The sequence below is a fragment of the Pipistrellus kuhlii genome, unplaced genomic scaffold, assembly GCF_014108245.1.
Source record: "Pipistrellus kuhlii isolate mPipKuh1 unplaced genomic scaffold, mPipKuh1.p scaffold_m20_p_1, whole genome shotgun sequence".
NCBI classification, from domain to species: Eukaryota; Metazoa; Chordata; class Mammalia; order Chiroptera; family Vespertilionidae; genus Pipistrellus; species Pipistrellus kuhlii.
The window spans coordinates 176,334,882-176,350,173 of record NW_023425404.1 but is presented as its reverse complement, the minus strand read 5'-3'; the positions used below and the strand labels follow the sequence as shown (position 1 = coordinate 176,350,173).

Here is a 15,292-nt window from a genome sequence, read left to right as displayed (position 1 = left end):
AGATAGAGAGTTAGAAACATCGATGAGAGAGAGTCATCGACCAGCTGCCTCTTGCACACCCCCTATTGGGGATATGCCCGCAACCAAGGTACATGCCCTTGACCTGAATCGAACCAGGGACCCTTCAGTCCCCAAGTCGACGCTCTATCCATTGCGCCAAACCGGTCTCGGCTTAGTTGATTTATTTTAAACTTTGAAATTTTTTCCCTCATTTTTTTATTAAGGTATTATATGTGTACATACCTTACCAATCCCCTCTCCCCTCCCCTCCCCCCCGCCCCCTTTCATCAGTAGTTCTACACCCACCTGTTTGCATTCCCTGGGAACTCCGCTCATAAACCGGGTGTTGTCAGCGACCCAAAACTCTGGCTTTCCAGGAGACCCCGGGGGACGTGCCGGGAAAGAGGCGCCACCTGCAATCCCGGGGAAACCAGGGACCCCCAGGTCCGCGCTAGGGGGTCGGTCCACTTCCGGGTGGGCGGGGCTGGCACAGGTGTCCCGAGAGGCTGCCGGGGCCAAATCCCGCGGGAACTGCCCTCGGGCGCTGCCCGGCGCCCCGCCCCCAAACCCCCACGGCCTCCCCCCCCCCCCTTCTCGGTTGCCATGGAGACCAGGTTCCTAAGCGGAAGAGCTCCCGGAGGCGGAGGATGCGCACCGGCGGCGCGTGCCTGAGCCCGCGAGGTCCATCGGCTCGCGTTCCACCGGCTCAGCCGCCACGCCCCCGCGACGAGAGACCGCGCGTGGCCGGCGAGGCGCTGCGGCGCGTCCTCCTCCCCGAAGGCCCAGCGAGGCGAGCGCCGGAGGCCCCTGCCCCTGCCCCTACCCCGCCGGCGGGAGAGGCTGCTTTGGAGCCAGGCGGCCCTCGCTGGCCTCCGTCACCCCCCGTCCCCCCGTGCTCGCCGCGCCGCCTCCGCGTCCCCGGGCCCGGGAAACGCCCGCCCTGGGGGGCAAAGGAAGGGGCCGGGCGGTAGAGACGGCTCCTCTGGGGGCTGTGTCCCTCCAAGCCGGCCTGTGTCCCTCCAAACCGCCTGTGGCTTGGGAAGCGACTCCCCAGCTGCCTCCTCCATTCCTCTCCCCCTTTGGGCGTGTGATTTCTTCGGGCACAGGATGCTCCGATCGGCCGGTAAACGTCCCCCTCGGTCTCCGAGGCCACAGCCGAGTGGGCGGCACCCGGCGTGGCCCCGCGGAGAGAGGGACGGGCTGAGATCCCCTTTCTGTTCCCACAGACGATGCTGAAGGTGCAGGGGGAAAACACATTTCCCGGGACACCTGAGTGGTAATCGACGGCGGCAGCCCGGGGGCAGGCATGCTGGAGCCCGGCGAGCTGCAGGTCCCCGGCGGCGGCATCCCCGAGGAGCTCTCGCAGCTCGCCCGCCTGGCCCTGTCCGGCGACGAAGCCTCCGGCGAGCAGGACGCGAGCGGGGCTCCCGACAAGACTGGCTTCCCGGACCCCGTGTACGTGATGGCGGCGAACATCTTCCAGGGCATCCGGATCGAAACGTCGCCCGAGAAGCTCCTGATAAAGTACGGGAGCGAGCCCCTGCGGCCCGCGGCCGGCGAGTCCGAGGATGAGTCCCTCCAGCATCTGGCCTACGAGCTGGCCTTCAGCACCCTCAAGTGTGAGTAGCGCCCAGCCCCGAGGACCAGTCAGCGCGAGAAAGCGAGGAGAACTCATACCACATGCTGTTTCTGTGCATGTGGATGTCTTCAGCCGGTGGTGGCAAATGTCAAGGAATGAGGAGAGTTCCAGTAAAACGCGCTCTTTTCAGACCAGAACTGGTTTTTTTTCTTCAGTGTAGATTTTGTCTAGCGTGGTACCTTAGATGTAAGGCAGTCATTAAATTGAACAAGGAGCCAAAACCGGTTTGACTCAGTGGATAGAGCCTCGGCCTCTGGACTGAAAGGTCCCGGGTTCGATTCGGGTCAAGGGCATGTACCTTGGTTGCAGGCAGATCCCCAGTGGGGGATGTGCAGGAGGCAGCTGATCGATGACTCTCTCATCGATGTTTCTAGCTCCCTATCCCTCTCCCTCTCTGTAAAAAATCAATAAAATATATTTAAAAAAATAAGTTGAACAAGGAAACCCTCCCCTTAGCAGGAAGAACAGGATCCATGGAAGCACGCATTTATAGTTTCCCTCTCCTTGGGTATTTCCACTCTCTGTGTTTACATCTCAAAAATATAAATAAAACTCTCAAGAATATAAATAAAAACCCAGTAAAAGGGTCTGGGAGAGGAACAGGGATGGAAGAAGAAGAAGTGCAATCTATTAAAAATGAATGTAAAAACTAAATCAACTCCAATTAAGAGGACCCCATGTATCATCAATAGCTTTGATTTGGGGAGGTTATACATTCATTCCTCCAAACTTGTGCAGAATTCTGCTTGCTAATCTCCTTGTAGGGCATGAGATGCCAATGTTTCACATTTCCTCTGTGGTGGTTAATGATTAACTTCTGAGTGTGGGGAGCAGATCCCAGAACAGAACCAAATATTGTTACTAGGAGAGCAAGAAGTCAGAGGGCTTGGAGACATTTGTTTTTGTACTAGCCCATAAACTTTAATTTAAATACTACAGTGATTTATAATGTAATATAAACTGCAAAGTTTATGTTGGCTTGTAAACTGACTGAATGTAGTTACAAAAAGAAGTTCTGGAAATATGTGGAGTATTAGCATGATTGGAGTGATAAGCATATAGCTTCCTAAAGAGATCTTGAAAGAGCAACTACTCATTCGCCTATCTATTTTTAGTATTAATACTTAACTGGGCCTCCTTGTGCATAGGCAGTTAACATTTTAACTGCTATTAATTTCTTTTTTTAAAATATATTTTGGTTGCCTTAGCTGGCTCAGTGGATAGAGCATCAGACTGTGGACTGAAGGGTCCCGGGTTCGATTCCAGCCAAGAACACATTTCTGGGTTGCAGGCTCAATCCCCAGTAGGGGATGTGCAGGAGGCAGCTGGTCAATGATTCTCTCTCATCATTGATGTTTCTATCTCTCCTTCTCCCTTTCTCTCTGAAATCAATAAAGAAATATATTTGGAAGAAAAAAAAGATGTTACTGGAGCCCTAGCCAGTGTGGCTCAGTTACTTGGGCATTGTCCTATGCACCTAGAGATTGCTGGTTCATTCCTCATTGCTGGCTTGATTTCCATCTGGGCTGGAGGCTGGATCTCCAGTAAGGAGCAGCTGATCAGGATTCTTTCTCTCCCTCTGCCTCTCCAAAGTCAATAAAAATATATTTTAAGAAAATGTTTTTGTTGATTTTAGAGAGAGAGAGGAAGGGAGAGAAACACCATTTGGCTGCCTCCCACACACCCCCTACTAGAATAAAGTTCCATTAATTTCTTAGATATGATTATATATTCTTGGTTGTCTGCTGAGATGATGTAAACTTTAAGGCCAGGAATTTGTCAATATAGAGAAAAATTTGATGTTAAGAGGTATCTTCCCTTTAGTTTTCATTTCTTTTCTCTTGTGATTTTTTTTCTTTTAAAATCTGTCTTAATCATTTTTCCTCCTCTAGTTTAATCTTAAAGACCAACCAATGAGTCAAATGAACATTTTTACATTTTTCCTCTCAAGATTGAAATGCAAACTGGGCATCTGTGTTGATTAGATGGTATTTAATTTTAATGCCAAGACTCTATTATAGATATTTTGTTTTCCTAATGGACTATTGACTCTTACCTTTAGTAATCAATACTAAAAGTCTGAAATTATTTTATGTAAAATTATGCACTAATTAGATGCTCGTGTGTGTAGTAGATTTACCTTTTTTCTCTCAATCTTTATTTTTGTTTTATGAAAGGATCCTGTTACTATTGACTTAAAAAACAAACAAACACATGTTTTTATTGATTTCAGAGAGAGGAAGGGAGAGGGAGAGATAGAAACATAAATTATGAAAGAGAATCATGGATCAGCTGCCTCCTGTACACCCACTAGGGCAGTGTTTTTCAACCTTTTTTGGGCAAAGGCACACTTGTTTCATGAAAAAAATCACGAGGCACACCACCATTAGAAAATGTTAAAAAATTTAACTCTGTGCCTATATTGACTATATATAAAGTAATTCTCTTGAATAGGAATCAAATAAACACAAAGAAAGTATTTTATAATTACTTTATTATGCAATATTAAGTAAACAAAATAGTGAAAAATTATAAAATTCTTGTCTTGTCTGCACCTACGGCACACCAAGCAACATAGTGTGCCGCGGAACAGCGGTTGAAAAACGCTGCACTAGGGATTAAGGTTAAAACCCAGTCATGTGCCCTGACCAGGAATTGAACTGTAACCTTCTGGTTAATGAATCCACCCTCAACCACTGGGCCACAGGAGCTGGGCCCTATTTGATATTTTTTAATGACCCACAAAATCCCATTCAGATTAATTGTTATCATAGGCTTTTACAAATCTGCTTTTGCTACAAATATTCAAATTCTAAAGTAAGATTACTTTGGCTGTTGGTAAAAATATTTTCTTAGAATAATAATATATTGCTTAAGTTAGCATCTGAATAATTTCTGAATGAACAAGTAGAGTAAAACTCTGAATTCCTAAGTGCAGTGACTTTTCAAGATAATTAAAGACCTGATATTTTGCTTTAAAATATTGGAGGCTCTTGTCATTTCACATTTATCTTCTGCATTATCAGTATTTTATTAGTACTTTCACGTGATACTTTGTAAGCTCATATTTGGTGTATATAATACAGGTTCATGGAAGCACAGTTCAGAAAAGAAAACTAGGGTTTCTTTCATACAGTTTTATAGGAGCAGTAAAGCTGAAAAGATTAATGTAGAAGCTCAAGAGACCTTGGGTAATGGTCTGTTTTTTGGTGAATTTGTAAACAAGTAATTAGGTCATATTACTTTTTTTTTCTTTTTAATATATTTTATTGATTTTTTACAGAGAGGAAGAGAGAGGGATAGAGAGTTAGAAACATTGATGAGAGAGAATCATCAATCAGCTGCCTCTTGCACACCCCCTACTGGGGATGTGCCCGCAATCAAGGTACATGCCCTTGACCGGAATTGAACCGCGGAACTTTCCGCAGGCCGAGGCTCTATCCACTGAGCCAAACCGGTTTCGGCCATATTACTTCCTTTTAGGAAGTACAGGAGAAGAAAAATAATGTCAGAGAAAATCCCTTAATTATATAAATGTTAAGTGTATTCCTTTGGTTGGGTTTTATGTTTTCCAGTATATTGTTTGCTCCTTTGATGATGTCCTTCTTTGTGCATAAGCTCTATCAAAGCAGAGTGTGTATATCTGATTAACCAAAGGTTTATAGGGCTCAGTATAATGTTTTTTGAAATGAAGACAACCACTACTCCTGCTTTACTAACTAGCCTGAAGGTCACCTTTTTGCTAAAGGAGGTAATGAAGAATAACCTACTTATTCCTATTAAGTACTAGAAGCTAATCTGTTTTTGTTTTGTGTGTTTTTCCCCCAAAGAATCTCTGGATCTTTCAAGGAATACTAAATATTTAAAACAAAGAAAAACTGGCAAAATGATTTCTTAAAAAATAAATTTCTTAAAAAAAAAGAAAGAAAAAACTTTGAGGAAAGATATGTCCCTGAAATTGCTGATGTTATTGATGGCTAATTAATTCTTTCTCCAACTTCTCTAGGTGTATACAGTAGTTAGTGAATTATAAATACCATGTACTGGTGTGGCCTTAACCTGGCCATTTTAGCATCTTCTAACCTGTCAGTGAAAAACCTTATAATTAGCCGAAACGGGTTTGGCTCAGTGGATAGAGCATTGGCCTGCGGACTGAAAGGTCCCGGGTTCAATTCCGGTCAGGGGCATGCACCTTGGTTGTGGGCACACCAGTAGAGGGTGTGCAAGAGGCAGCTGATCGATGATTCTCTCTCATCAATGTTTCTAACTCTCTGTCCCTCTCTCTTCCTCTCTGTAAAAAAAAAAAAAAAAATCAATAAAATATATATTTAAAAAAATGAAAAAAACCCTTATAATTGCTTAATGTATGCTTTGAGAACACCTTCTGAATCCCTTGCTCACTTTCTTCCCTTTCTGGCACCTTAATATTGTTACATTTCATGGTGTCCCACAGCTCCTTTAAGCTCACCTCCTGTTTTTTAATTATTTCTTTCTTTCTGGTTCTCTGATTGAGTGATTTTTTTTTTTCCTACCCTGTCTTCTAATTCACTGATCAGATCCTTGGCTTCCCCTAATCTGCTGTGTATTCCTTCCATTAGTGCTATGTCATTCTTCATAGTTACTATATCTGTTCTCATGTCATCTTTGCCATCATTATTTTGAACTCTTATGTCTGATAAATTTCTTATCTCCATTTTATTTAGCTCTTCTGGAGAATTCTCTTGTTCTTTCATTTGGAGCTTGTTTGTTTGTTTTGTCTCCCGTTTTGGCTGCCTATTTGAGTTTGCCTCTTAATCTCTAGTGCAGGACAGTGTCAGATGCTGTTTCTGACTGACTCTGTATACCCTGTGTGAAGCTCGCCGCAATCCACAGCTTGTGGCTCTCTCTGTTGTGCCTGGGTGCCTTTGGAAAGGACCAAGATGTGCACTAACAGTGACAAGGATATTAGAAGTTATAGACCACCCCTCATGAATATAAACATATAACAAAAATCTTAAATGGAGTATTAGCAAATTGAATCCAGCAACACATAGCAAGATAGGACATTATGAATGAGATCTTTAATGTTTTTCAAAGGACATAAATTAAAGGTTGGTATTTCTTCATTACTACTTTGACTATTCAGATAATGCACCTTTGACTGTGATTTCATGTGGTGCCTGGGTCATTAGGGTTCAAATTCGTAACAATTGCAACTATTTCATCATGTCATTGTAATTTAAGTCTTTATCAAGAATTGAGGAATATTTTAGATATGAAAGTAAATGTATTTTATGACATTGTCTAAAGTGTATTTTGATTCCAGTTTTTGTTTTCAACTTTGGTATATTCAGTAACAGACATTTACCTTGTCTTGCAGATCAAGGTATTTTGGAAACTATATTAATAGATAGCAGCATCTTCCCAAGTACTACAATAGTAAGTAGATGCCTTTTATATAGTTAGCTATCTCCCGATTGTTATTTCAAAAGTACTAAAAAGCCTTCAGGTTTAAGTCATAACTAGTTTTCTAAATGCTGACACCTCTTTAAAGTATATTCTTAATGCTTTTTACTTCTAATGCTTCTAATACTCACCCTAATCATTTTGATGAACATGTCAAAAATTGTCTTCTTTTAAAGATCTATTTTATACTGGGCTCTTTTTTCCCCTATTTTGAGGTCTTTTTTTCTTAATCCAGCCAGACTCTGTAAATATAGTCATATTCCTGCACTGTTATGAAAAATAATGGAACGAAAAATAAATATCTATTAGATATTGTTTATATTCTTTTCTTTGTGTGTATTTCCCCTTGGTAGCCAGATCATTTGAGCAGTTTAATTATTGTGATGCTGTATGATTTCCAAGATAGAAAATTTCAAGCTCGTCTCTTTACTGATAACCAACAGTGCATAGTGGAAGTTCAAGAAGTAGAGAACCTTCTTAACAGGTAACTGTAAAAGTAAAAAGGATCCTATATAATAAAGATAAAATATGCTACAATATGCAAATGGTTATTACGCTGTGAAGTTTAATGACTGACTGTGTAACCACTGGATCACCAGGAGGGGGCGCAGAGAGCTACAAGCGGGTGGTGGAGAGCTACAGGAGGGGGCAGGGCAGCAAGCTATTGAGAGGGCTTAAGGGGAGACGTGGGGCAACAGGCAGTGAGCTACTGGCGCATTACTGGCACACGAATTTGTGTGCAGGGCTACTAGTGTTTTATTTGGACTCAGTATTTTCATTGGCAAAATTCTATACAGTATAATGTATAAGACGTTAAATTTTATAGAGAAAAAATATAACAGTTCACAAATTTCTTACATTTCTTTTTTAAAAAATGTGGGTTTTTTTCTTTTCTTTTAATTTCAGAGAGGAAGGGAAAGAGAAAGAGAGATAGAAACATCAATGTTGAGAGAGAATCATTGATTGGTGACCTCCTGCACAGTCCCCATTGGCGACTGAGCCTGTAACCCGGGCATGTGCCCTTGACTGGAATCGAACCCGGGACACTTCAGTCTGCAGGCTAACACTCTATCCACTGAACCAAACCAGCTAGGTTATCCTTAAGGATTATTATTCAATTAGATTCCTACTGTGAAAATGATATGAATATGGGTCAAAAGAAAGTTCTGTATTCTCATTTATTAAAAATTAGAGCTATGACATCAAGAAAAATGATTGGGTCTTCATGGTCATGCTAACCAATTCTTTTTCTTTTGTTGTTTGGAACTTCTTAGGCATGGGATAATCAGAACTAGGAAGGGCTTGATACAGATTCATGCAAGTTCCTTAATCTTACCAAGACTACCTTGGCCTGGTAGCTCAGTTGGTTAGAGCGTCATCCTCATATACCATATTGTGAATTTGCTTCCAGGTCAAGGTACATACAAGAACCAACCAATCAATGCATAAATAAGGGGAACAACAAAATCATTGTCTCTTTCATCCCCTTTCCTCCCTCTATCTCTCTCGAAAAAAGAAAGAAAGAAAGAATGACTACACTGTTGCTGTCTTAAGGTCACACAGTCATTAAGTGACAGAATCTGACTTTAACTTCAGGTTTGTCTGACACTAAATCCTACACCTCTCTCACTATATTGAACTTGTCTTGAAAGTAGCACTTGATATAAGAATCTGAGCAGATGTACAGTTAGTTAACTAAACAGGGACAGCAAAAACTGAAAAGAGGAAGCAGGATTAGTGGGTTTCTATTTTCAAATATGGCCATTTTTTACATTAGACTACAAAAATTTGAAATAGAATTACTGAAGGATTTGTTAAAATTTGAAATTTGTTAATGTTTCCAGTGGAAAATTGATAGACTTGTCTTCAATGCAGTAATCACCAAGAATGGATTTTCTATCTCTAGTTTTAAGACAAAATTGGCTGCGGCATTGGCAAGATATCGAATCAAACATGATGCCCTTTCCATTTACCACATTCTTCCAGAAACTGTTAGGAACCAGGAGCGAAGGGCCTCCACTTTGCCACTTTATGCTTGGATAAATGCTTTAAAAATTAGGTAAGAGTTTTAATCAGATTCTTTATTCATATTTCAAAATAATGTGATAAGAAATATTACCTTTTAAATGGGTGGGGTCACATCCGGGGGAGTAATTGGAGAATCATAGTTTAGTTCAGAATCTTATCACCAAACTACCAAAGATAAAAATGTAAATAGGTTAACTTTTCTGTCTGTATCTTTTAACTTATTGTTGCCTAAAATTGTAAGTTCTATTAAGTGTAATAAATGGAGTGGTATTTTTTTTTTTTTTGTAGGAAAAGATGCTAGTGTTAAACACATTTTTAATGTAATATATTTGTAGTTACAACCTAATGTTGTATATTTACAGACCTGAAGAAGTTTATCATAGTTTGAAGAAAAGAGGCTACACTAAAGTCAATACTATATTGAATATTGGTGGAAAAGTCTTTGCTGTGGACCAGCATTGCTATGATGTCTTAATTTTTCCATCTTATCTTAAAAGTGATCTTCTAAATATAGATCTCTTCAAAGATCATAAACTCATATTTCAGGTAAATTAACACTTATATTCATTGTGACACTCAATAATCCTACTTATCCAAAGAATATCTCCACTTAAAAATAAAACCTGCTCTAGCCCATTTGGCTCAGTGAATAAGAGCATCAGCCTCAGGGACTGAAGGGTCCTGGGTTCAATCCTGGTCAAGGGCATGTACCTTGGTTGCAGGCCCAATCCCTAGGCCCAGGTGGGGCACATTTGGGATTCAAGCAATCTCCCTCACATCATTGTTTTTCTCTCTCTCTGTCTCTCCCGCTCCCTTCCTTCCACTCTCTCTAAGAATCAATAGAAAAATATCTTCAGATGAGGATTATCAACAACAAAAAATAAATAAAATCTAAAAACATATTTTTCTAGATTATCAGGGAGGTTTCTGATTTTCACCTTGAATAAAATCAATACCTCTATAATCAGTGTTCCTATTATACTTTGGCATCTTTGTCCTATGTGAAGTTGTAAAGAACATATTCCTAGACTCCATAGGTAGGTAGACTTGTATTGCTGGCAACTATATTTTTCTCTCCCAAGGGAAGATTCAAGGGAAGGTACAATGATTCCTTTTTTTCCTTACATTTCTGTGGAAGATGCTAGAGCCATCCTGCATTTGAAAATGCAATGTGTGATACTTTCCCATTATCTGTTTAATATAGTCTTATAGCTTTGATTTGTAAGAGGTGTGTAATGTCTATCAATGTAGGAAGAAAATGAGATATAATGAGGTTTCCACATAAAATAAAAAGTAGAATATCTAAAATATAAGTTAAATTAATTTTTATGTCCTTAGATTCCAATTCTTAGCTCAGATTCACCTAGCCTTCTAAGGTTTATTTCTTTACTGGACCCATATTCTTGGGCAGAATCTTTTGGCCTTATATTAGAGTGACACCCTACTGAGCATTGAGATCAACTGCAGGATCCCAGTATGTATAGCTCCCTTTTATATGCTTATCAGCCATTTTTAAAAAATATATATTTTATTGATTTTGTACAGAGAGGAAGGGAGAGAGATAGAGAGTTAGAAACATCGATGAGAGTCATCGATCAGCTGCCTCCTGCACACCCCCTACTGGGGATATGCCTGCAACCAAGGTACATGCCCTTGACCGGAATTGAACCCGGGACCCTTCAGTCCCCAAGCCGACGCTCTATCCATTGAGCCAAACCGGTTTCAGCTCAGCCATTTTTTAAGCTCTATGAACCAGCAGCAATTTAAATTACATTGTAATAGGAAGAAAGAATGGCAATATCCCTGGCCAGAAAACTCAGTTGGTTTAGCATTGTCTTGATTCTCCAAGGTTGCTGGTTTGATCCCTTCTCAGAGAGCATACAAGAATCAACCAATCAATGCATAAATAAGTGGAACAGCAAATTAATGTTTCTCTCTAGTTCTTCTTTCCTCTTTCTCTCTCTTTTTTAAAAAAAATATATTTTATTGATTTTGTACAGAGAGGAAGGGAGAGAGATAGAGAGTTAGAAACATCGATGAGAGAGAGTCATCCATCAGTTGCCTCTTGCACACCCCCTACTGGGGATATGCCCGCAACCAAGGTACATGCCCTTGACTGGAATCGAACCCGGGTCCCTTCAGTCCCCAAGCCGACGCTCTATCCATTGAGCCAAACCGGTCCCGGCTCCTCTTTCTCTCTTTCTCTCTCTATTTTTTTTTATTATTATTTTTATTTTATTTTAAAGGGAGAATGGCAGTAGTAGATGATTGGGTTTTCTTAAATGAATAGGAATGGGCAGGACATCACTAATCTATTAACCACATTTTGGGGACTTTGGCATTGCATTATATACCTCTTACAAATCAAGTTAAATGATAACAGTCATAATTTAAACTAAACAAAGGTCTTTGTTTTAAATCAGATTATATCAGTTATTTTTGTTAACTTTATATATATATTTTTAAAATATATTTTATTGATATTTTACAGAGAGGAAGGGAGAGAGATAGAGAGCCAGAAACGTCGATGAGAGAGAAACATTGACCAGCTGCCTCTTGTACACCCCCTACCGGGGATGTGCCCGCAATCAATGTATAATACATGCCCCTGACTGGAATCGAACCTGGGACCCTTCAGTCTGCAGACCGACGCTCTACCACTGAGCCAAACCGGCTTTGGCTTAACTTTATATTTTAATGTATAAGATATTTTAAGATAAAATGGGTTAGGTGTCTCTTCAAGATTCCTACCAACTACTTTCTTTTACCAAAAAGAAGTCAGTTCATGTTTCTAGTTAAATTCTTTGAAATTCTAATCATACCATATCTTGCAGGACAAATCTCGAAGTCTTGCTGTCCATTCTGTAAAGGCTTTATTAAATGTGGATGATGATATCTTAATGGTCAATACAGGTTCATGGTACACAGTTGCCCATATGTCAAACTTAATAAGTAAAAACTCAAAAATATTTGTGTGTGGAGTACAAGCACAAGCTAAGCATCCTGACCTGAAGAAACTTTTCACAAAAATGGGATGTAAAAGTAAGTACCAATATTCATTTGTTTGATAATATTCTACAAGATTTAGAGCCCTGGCCGGTGGCTCAGTTGGTTGGAGCATTGTCCTGAAATACTAATGTTGCAGGTTGGTCCCAGGTCAGGCCATATACAAGAGGAACCAATGAATGCACAGATATGTAGAACAACAATTTTGATCTTTCTCTCTCCCCCTTCTCTCTCTCTTTCTCTCTTTTCCTCCCTCTCTCTCTCTCAATAAAAAATTATAAAAAGGTTTAGAAATATTAAAAATGTTTGAATTTGTTATTTTTAATGTAAAAAACTTCATGTGAACTATACTCTTAAAATCCTCACTAAGTCATGCTATATCAGTCTGTTTTTATTGCTTAATATTGGTTAAACAACTATAGTTTTTGAAAAAGCATTTTTATTGATTTTTAGAAAAAGAGAAAAGGGAGAGAAAGAAACATCTATGTTAGAGTGACATATCCGTTGGCTACCTTCTGCCCAGAGATTGAGCCTGCCGCCCAGGCATGTGTCCTGATTGGGATTGAACCAGCAACCGTTCGGTGCATGGAACAAGGCCCAACCAAAATAACTACACCAGCCACGACTAAATAACTACAGTTTAAATTAATGGGTATATTGGTACTTTGGTATATTGCTTGACATTTAGCCACTATTTAATTTTAGGTTCAAACAATAAGTAGTCAAAGAGAGTGGTAGAAATGATTGATGATCCTTTAATAAATAAGAACACAGTCATAGGAGTGCTTAAGGGACAAAAATATTATCTAGAAGATAAGTCCCTTAGGCTTTTTATTTTTAAAAAGGTTTTCATTGGATCATGCTAGGACTAAAAATAACATCTATTATAGGCCCAGTGAGGCTGAAATCTTTTGACAGATTCACAGGGTAAGGGAGAGAAAAAGTACAATTCAGGGCTTGACCTAAAAAAGATAGACTGGTAAATAACCAGCATTTCATTTGGAGCACAAAATAAGTATATCCTCGATAGTAATTAGTTCTCCCATGAATTGAAGCCCAAATATCAATCATCTCAATTAGCAGTTGGATTAAGGTGATGTGGGATTGCTGGTGCTCAGGTGTCTACCAGAAGTGAAAGTAAATTCTCCCTGGAAGAAAATAACATAATCCTAGGTTTCATATTATCTCTTAAAATTTTTCAAATGCAATGTCTGACACTAAATTATAAAACACTAGACAAACAAAAAGAAAAGCTATCCTACCTAATAATAATATGCAAATTAACAATCACTTCACTATACCCACAAGCCACGCCCACCAGCCAATCAGACTGAGTATGCAAATTAACCCAACAAAGATGGTTCATTTGCATAGGGAGGGAGAAGTAAAGACTGAAGACTGCATAGAAGGAAGAGGGAGGGAAAGTGGAAAGCAAGGTGGCTGCGGCTGCTGGAGGGAAAGCACTGGCAGCGATGGTGGGGCAGGGCTGGTGGGGCAGGGTGAGGCGCCAGAGACGGTGGCAGCAGGCGTGGCAGGTTGGGGCAACAGTGGTGGCGGCGGCAGGTTGTGTATGTGTGTGAGGGGGGGAGGGGGAGGCCACAGCAGTGGTGGCAGTGTGCGTGGCTGCGGAGATGGTGCCGGTGGTGGCTGCGGGCGTGGTGGGGCAGGTGGAATAGGCGGGGCTGCCCATCGCAACGGGGATTGGGGGGGAAAGAGAGAAGTGGCCGTGGTGGGAAGGAAGCCTGCTGAAAGTCTTGCAGGAATATTCCTGCAACAGGTCCCTAGTAGCTGTAATAAAAAGAAAAAAACTAATAGAAGCAATCCCACAGAGGGTCCAATACTAGAGATACCAGATGTGGACTTCATAATAACTATGATTAATATTCTGATGAGACTAAATGCCAAATTGTAGAATTTTAGCAGAGAACTGAAAACAAAAATTTTAAAAAGTGAAAAGAAGCCCTAATCCAGTGGTCCGCAAACCCATTAGTCAACAGAATCAAATATCAACAGTACAACGATTGACATTTATTTTGAGAGCCAGATTTTTAAAATATATATTTTATTGATTTTACACAGAGAGGAATTGAGAGGGACAGAGAGTTAGAAACATCCATGAGAGAGAAACATCAACCAGCTGCCTCCTGCACACCCCCCACTGGGGATGTGCCCGCAACCAAGGTACATGCCCTTGACCGGAATCGAACCTGGGACCTTTCAGTCTGCAAGCCGACGCTCTATCCTCTGAGCCAAACCGGTCCCAGCGAGAGCCAGATTTTTTAAACTTAAACTTCTTCTAATGCCACTTTTTCAAAATAGTCTTGCCCAGGCCGTGGTATTTTGTGGAAGAGCCACACTCAAGGGGCCACAGAGCCGCATGTGGCTCGTGAGCCACAGTTTGCCCACCACAGCCCTAACTGGTTTTGCTCAGTGGATAGAGAGCCTCGGCCTGTGGCCTGAAGTCCCAGGTTTTATTCCGGTCAAGGGCATGTATCTTGGTTGCTGGATGGATCCCCAGTAGGGGGTGTGCAGGAGGCAGCTGATAGATGTTTCTCATCGATGTTTCTAACTCTCTATCCCTCTCCCTTCCTCTCTGTAAAAAATTAATAAAATATATATATTTTTTAAAAAGTGAAAAGAAGCCCAACTGGTGTGGTTCAATGGTTGAGCGCATTGACCTATGCACCAAGAGGCCACAGGTTTGATTCCCTGTCATGGCATATGTATGGCTTGCAGGCTTGATCCCCAGTAGGGGTGTATAGGAGCCAGCACATCAATGTTGATGTTTCTCTTTCATCAGTGTTTTTCTCTCTCCTTCTCTCTCTAAAATCAATAAAAAACATATTTTAAAAAATTAAGTCAAAAGAAAATTCTAGAACTGAAAAATACAATATGTGAAATTAAGATATTAATAGATTTAGTAGATAAGACAGAGCTAAAGAAAGAATAAGTGAGCTGATAAGTCTGAAGAAAATACTCCAACTAAAGCATGGGAAGACAAAAGTGTGAATAATATGGAAGATATCACAAAATACACATAAGACTCGGATCCATGATTGCATTTATGTTGTGATTGGGGACCCAGGAAAAGAGAAGAGGAATTGGGAAGAAATAATATTCGAAATTCAGGCTGGAAATTTTTCAAAATGGATGTAATTAAGTCATAGATAGAAA

General features: G+C 40.7%; 1 protein-coding gene across 1 annotated transcript in view; it reads left to right on the top strand.

Annotated features, from left to right (window-relative positions):
* Window positions 1-1,306: 1,306 nt before the first annotated feature.
* The window catches only part of NSUN7 (NOP2/Sun RNA methyltransferase family member 7), a 36,825-nt gene continuing 22,839 nt past the window's right edge, over window positions 1,307-15,292 (top strand). The window contains exons 1-6 of the mRNA XM_036417882.2: window positions 1,307-1,619; window positions 6,999-7,057; window positions 7,438-7,568; window positions 8,991-9,143; window positions 9,475-9,658; window positions 11,947-12,154. Of these exons, the coding sequence (XP_036273775.1) occupies window positions 1,307-1,619; window positions 6,999-7,057; window positions 7,438-7,568; window positions 8,991-9,143; window positions 9,475-9,658; window positions 11,947-12,154 (1,048 nt within the window). The remainder of the gene's footprint in view (window positions 1,620-6,998; window positions 7,058-7,437; window positions 7,569-8,990; window positions 9,144-9,474; window positions 9,659-11,946; window positions 12,155-15,292) is intronic.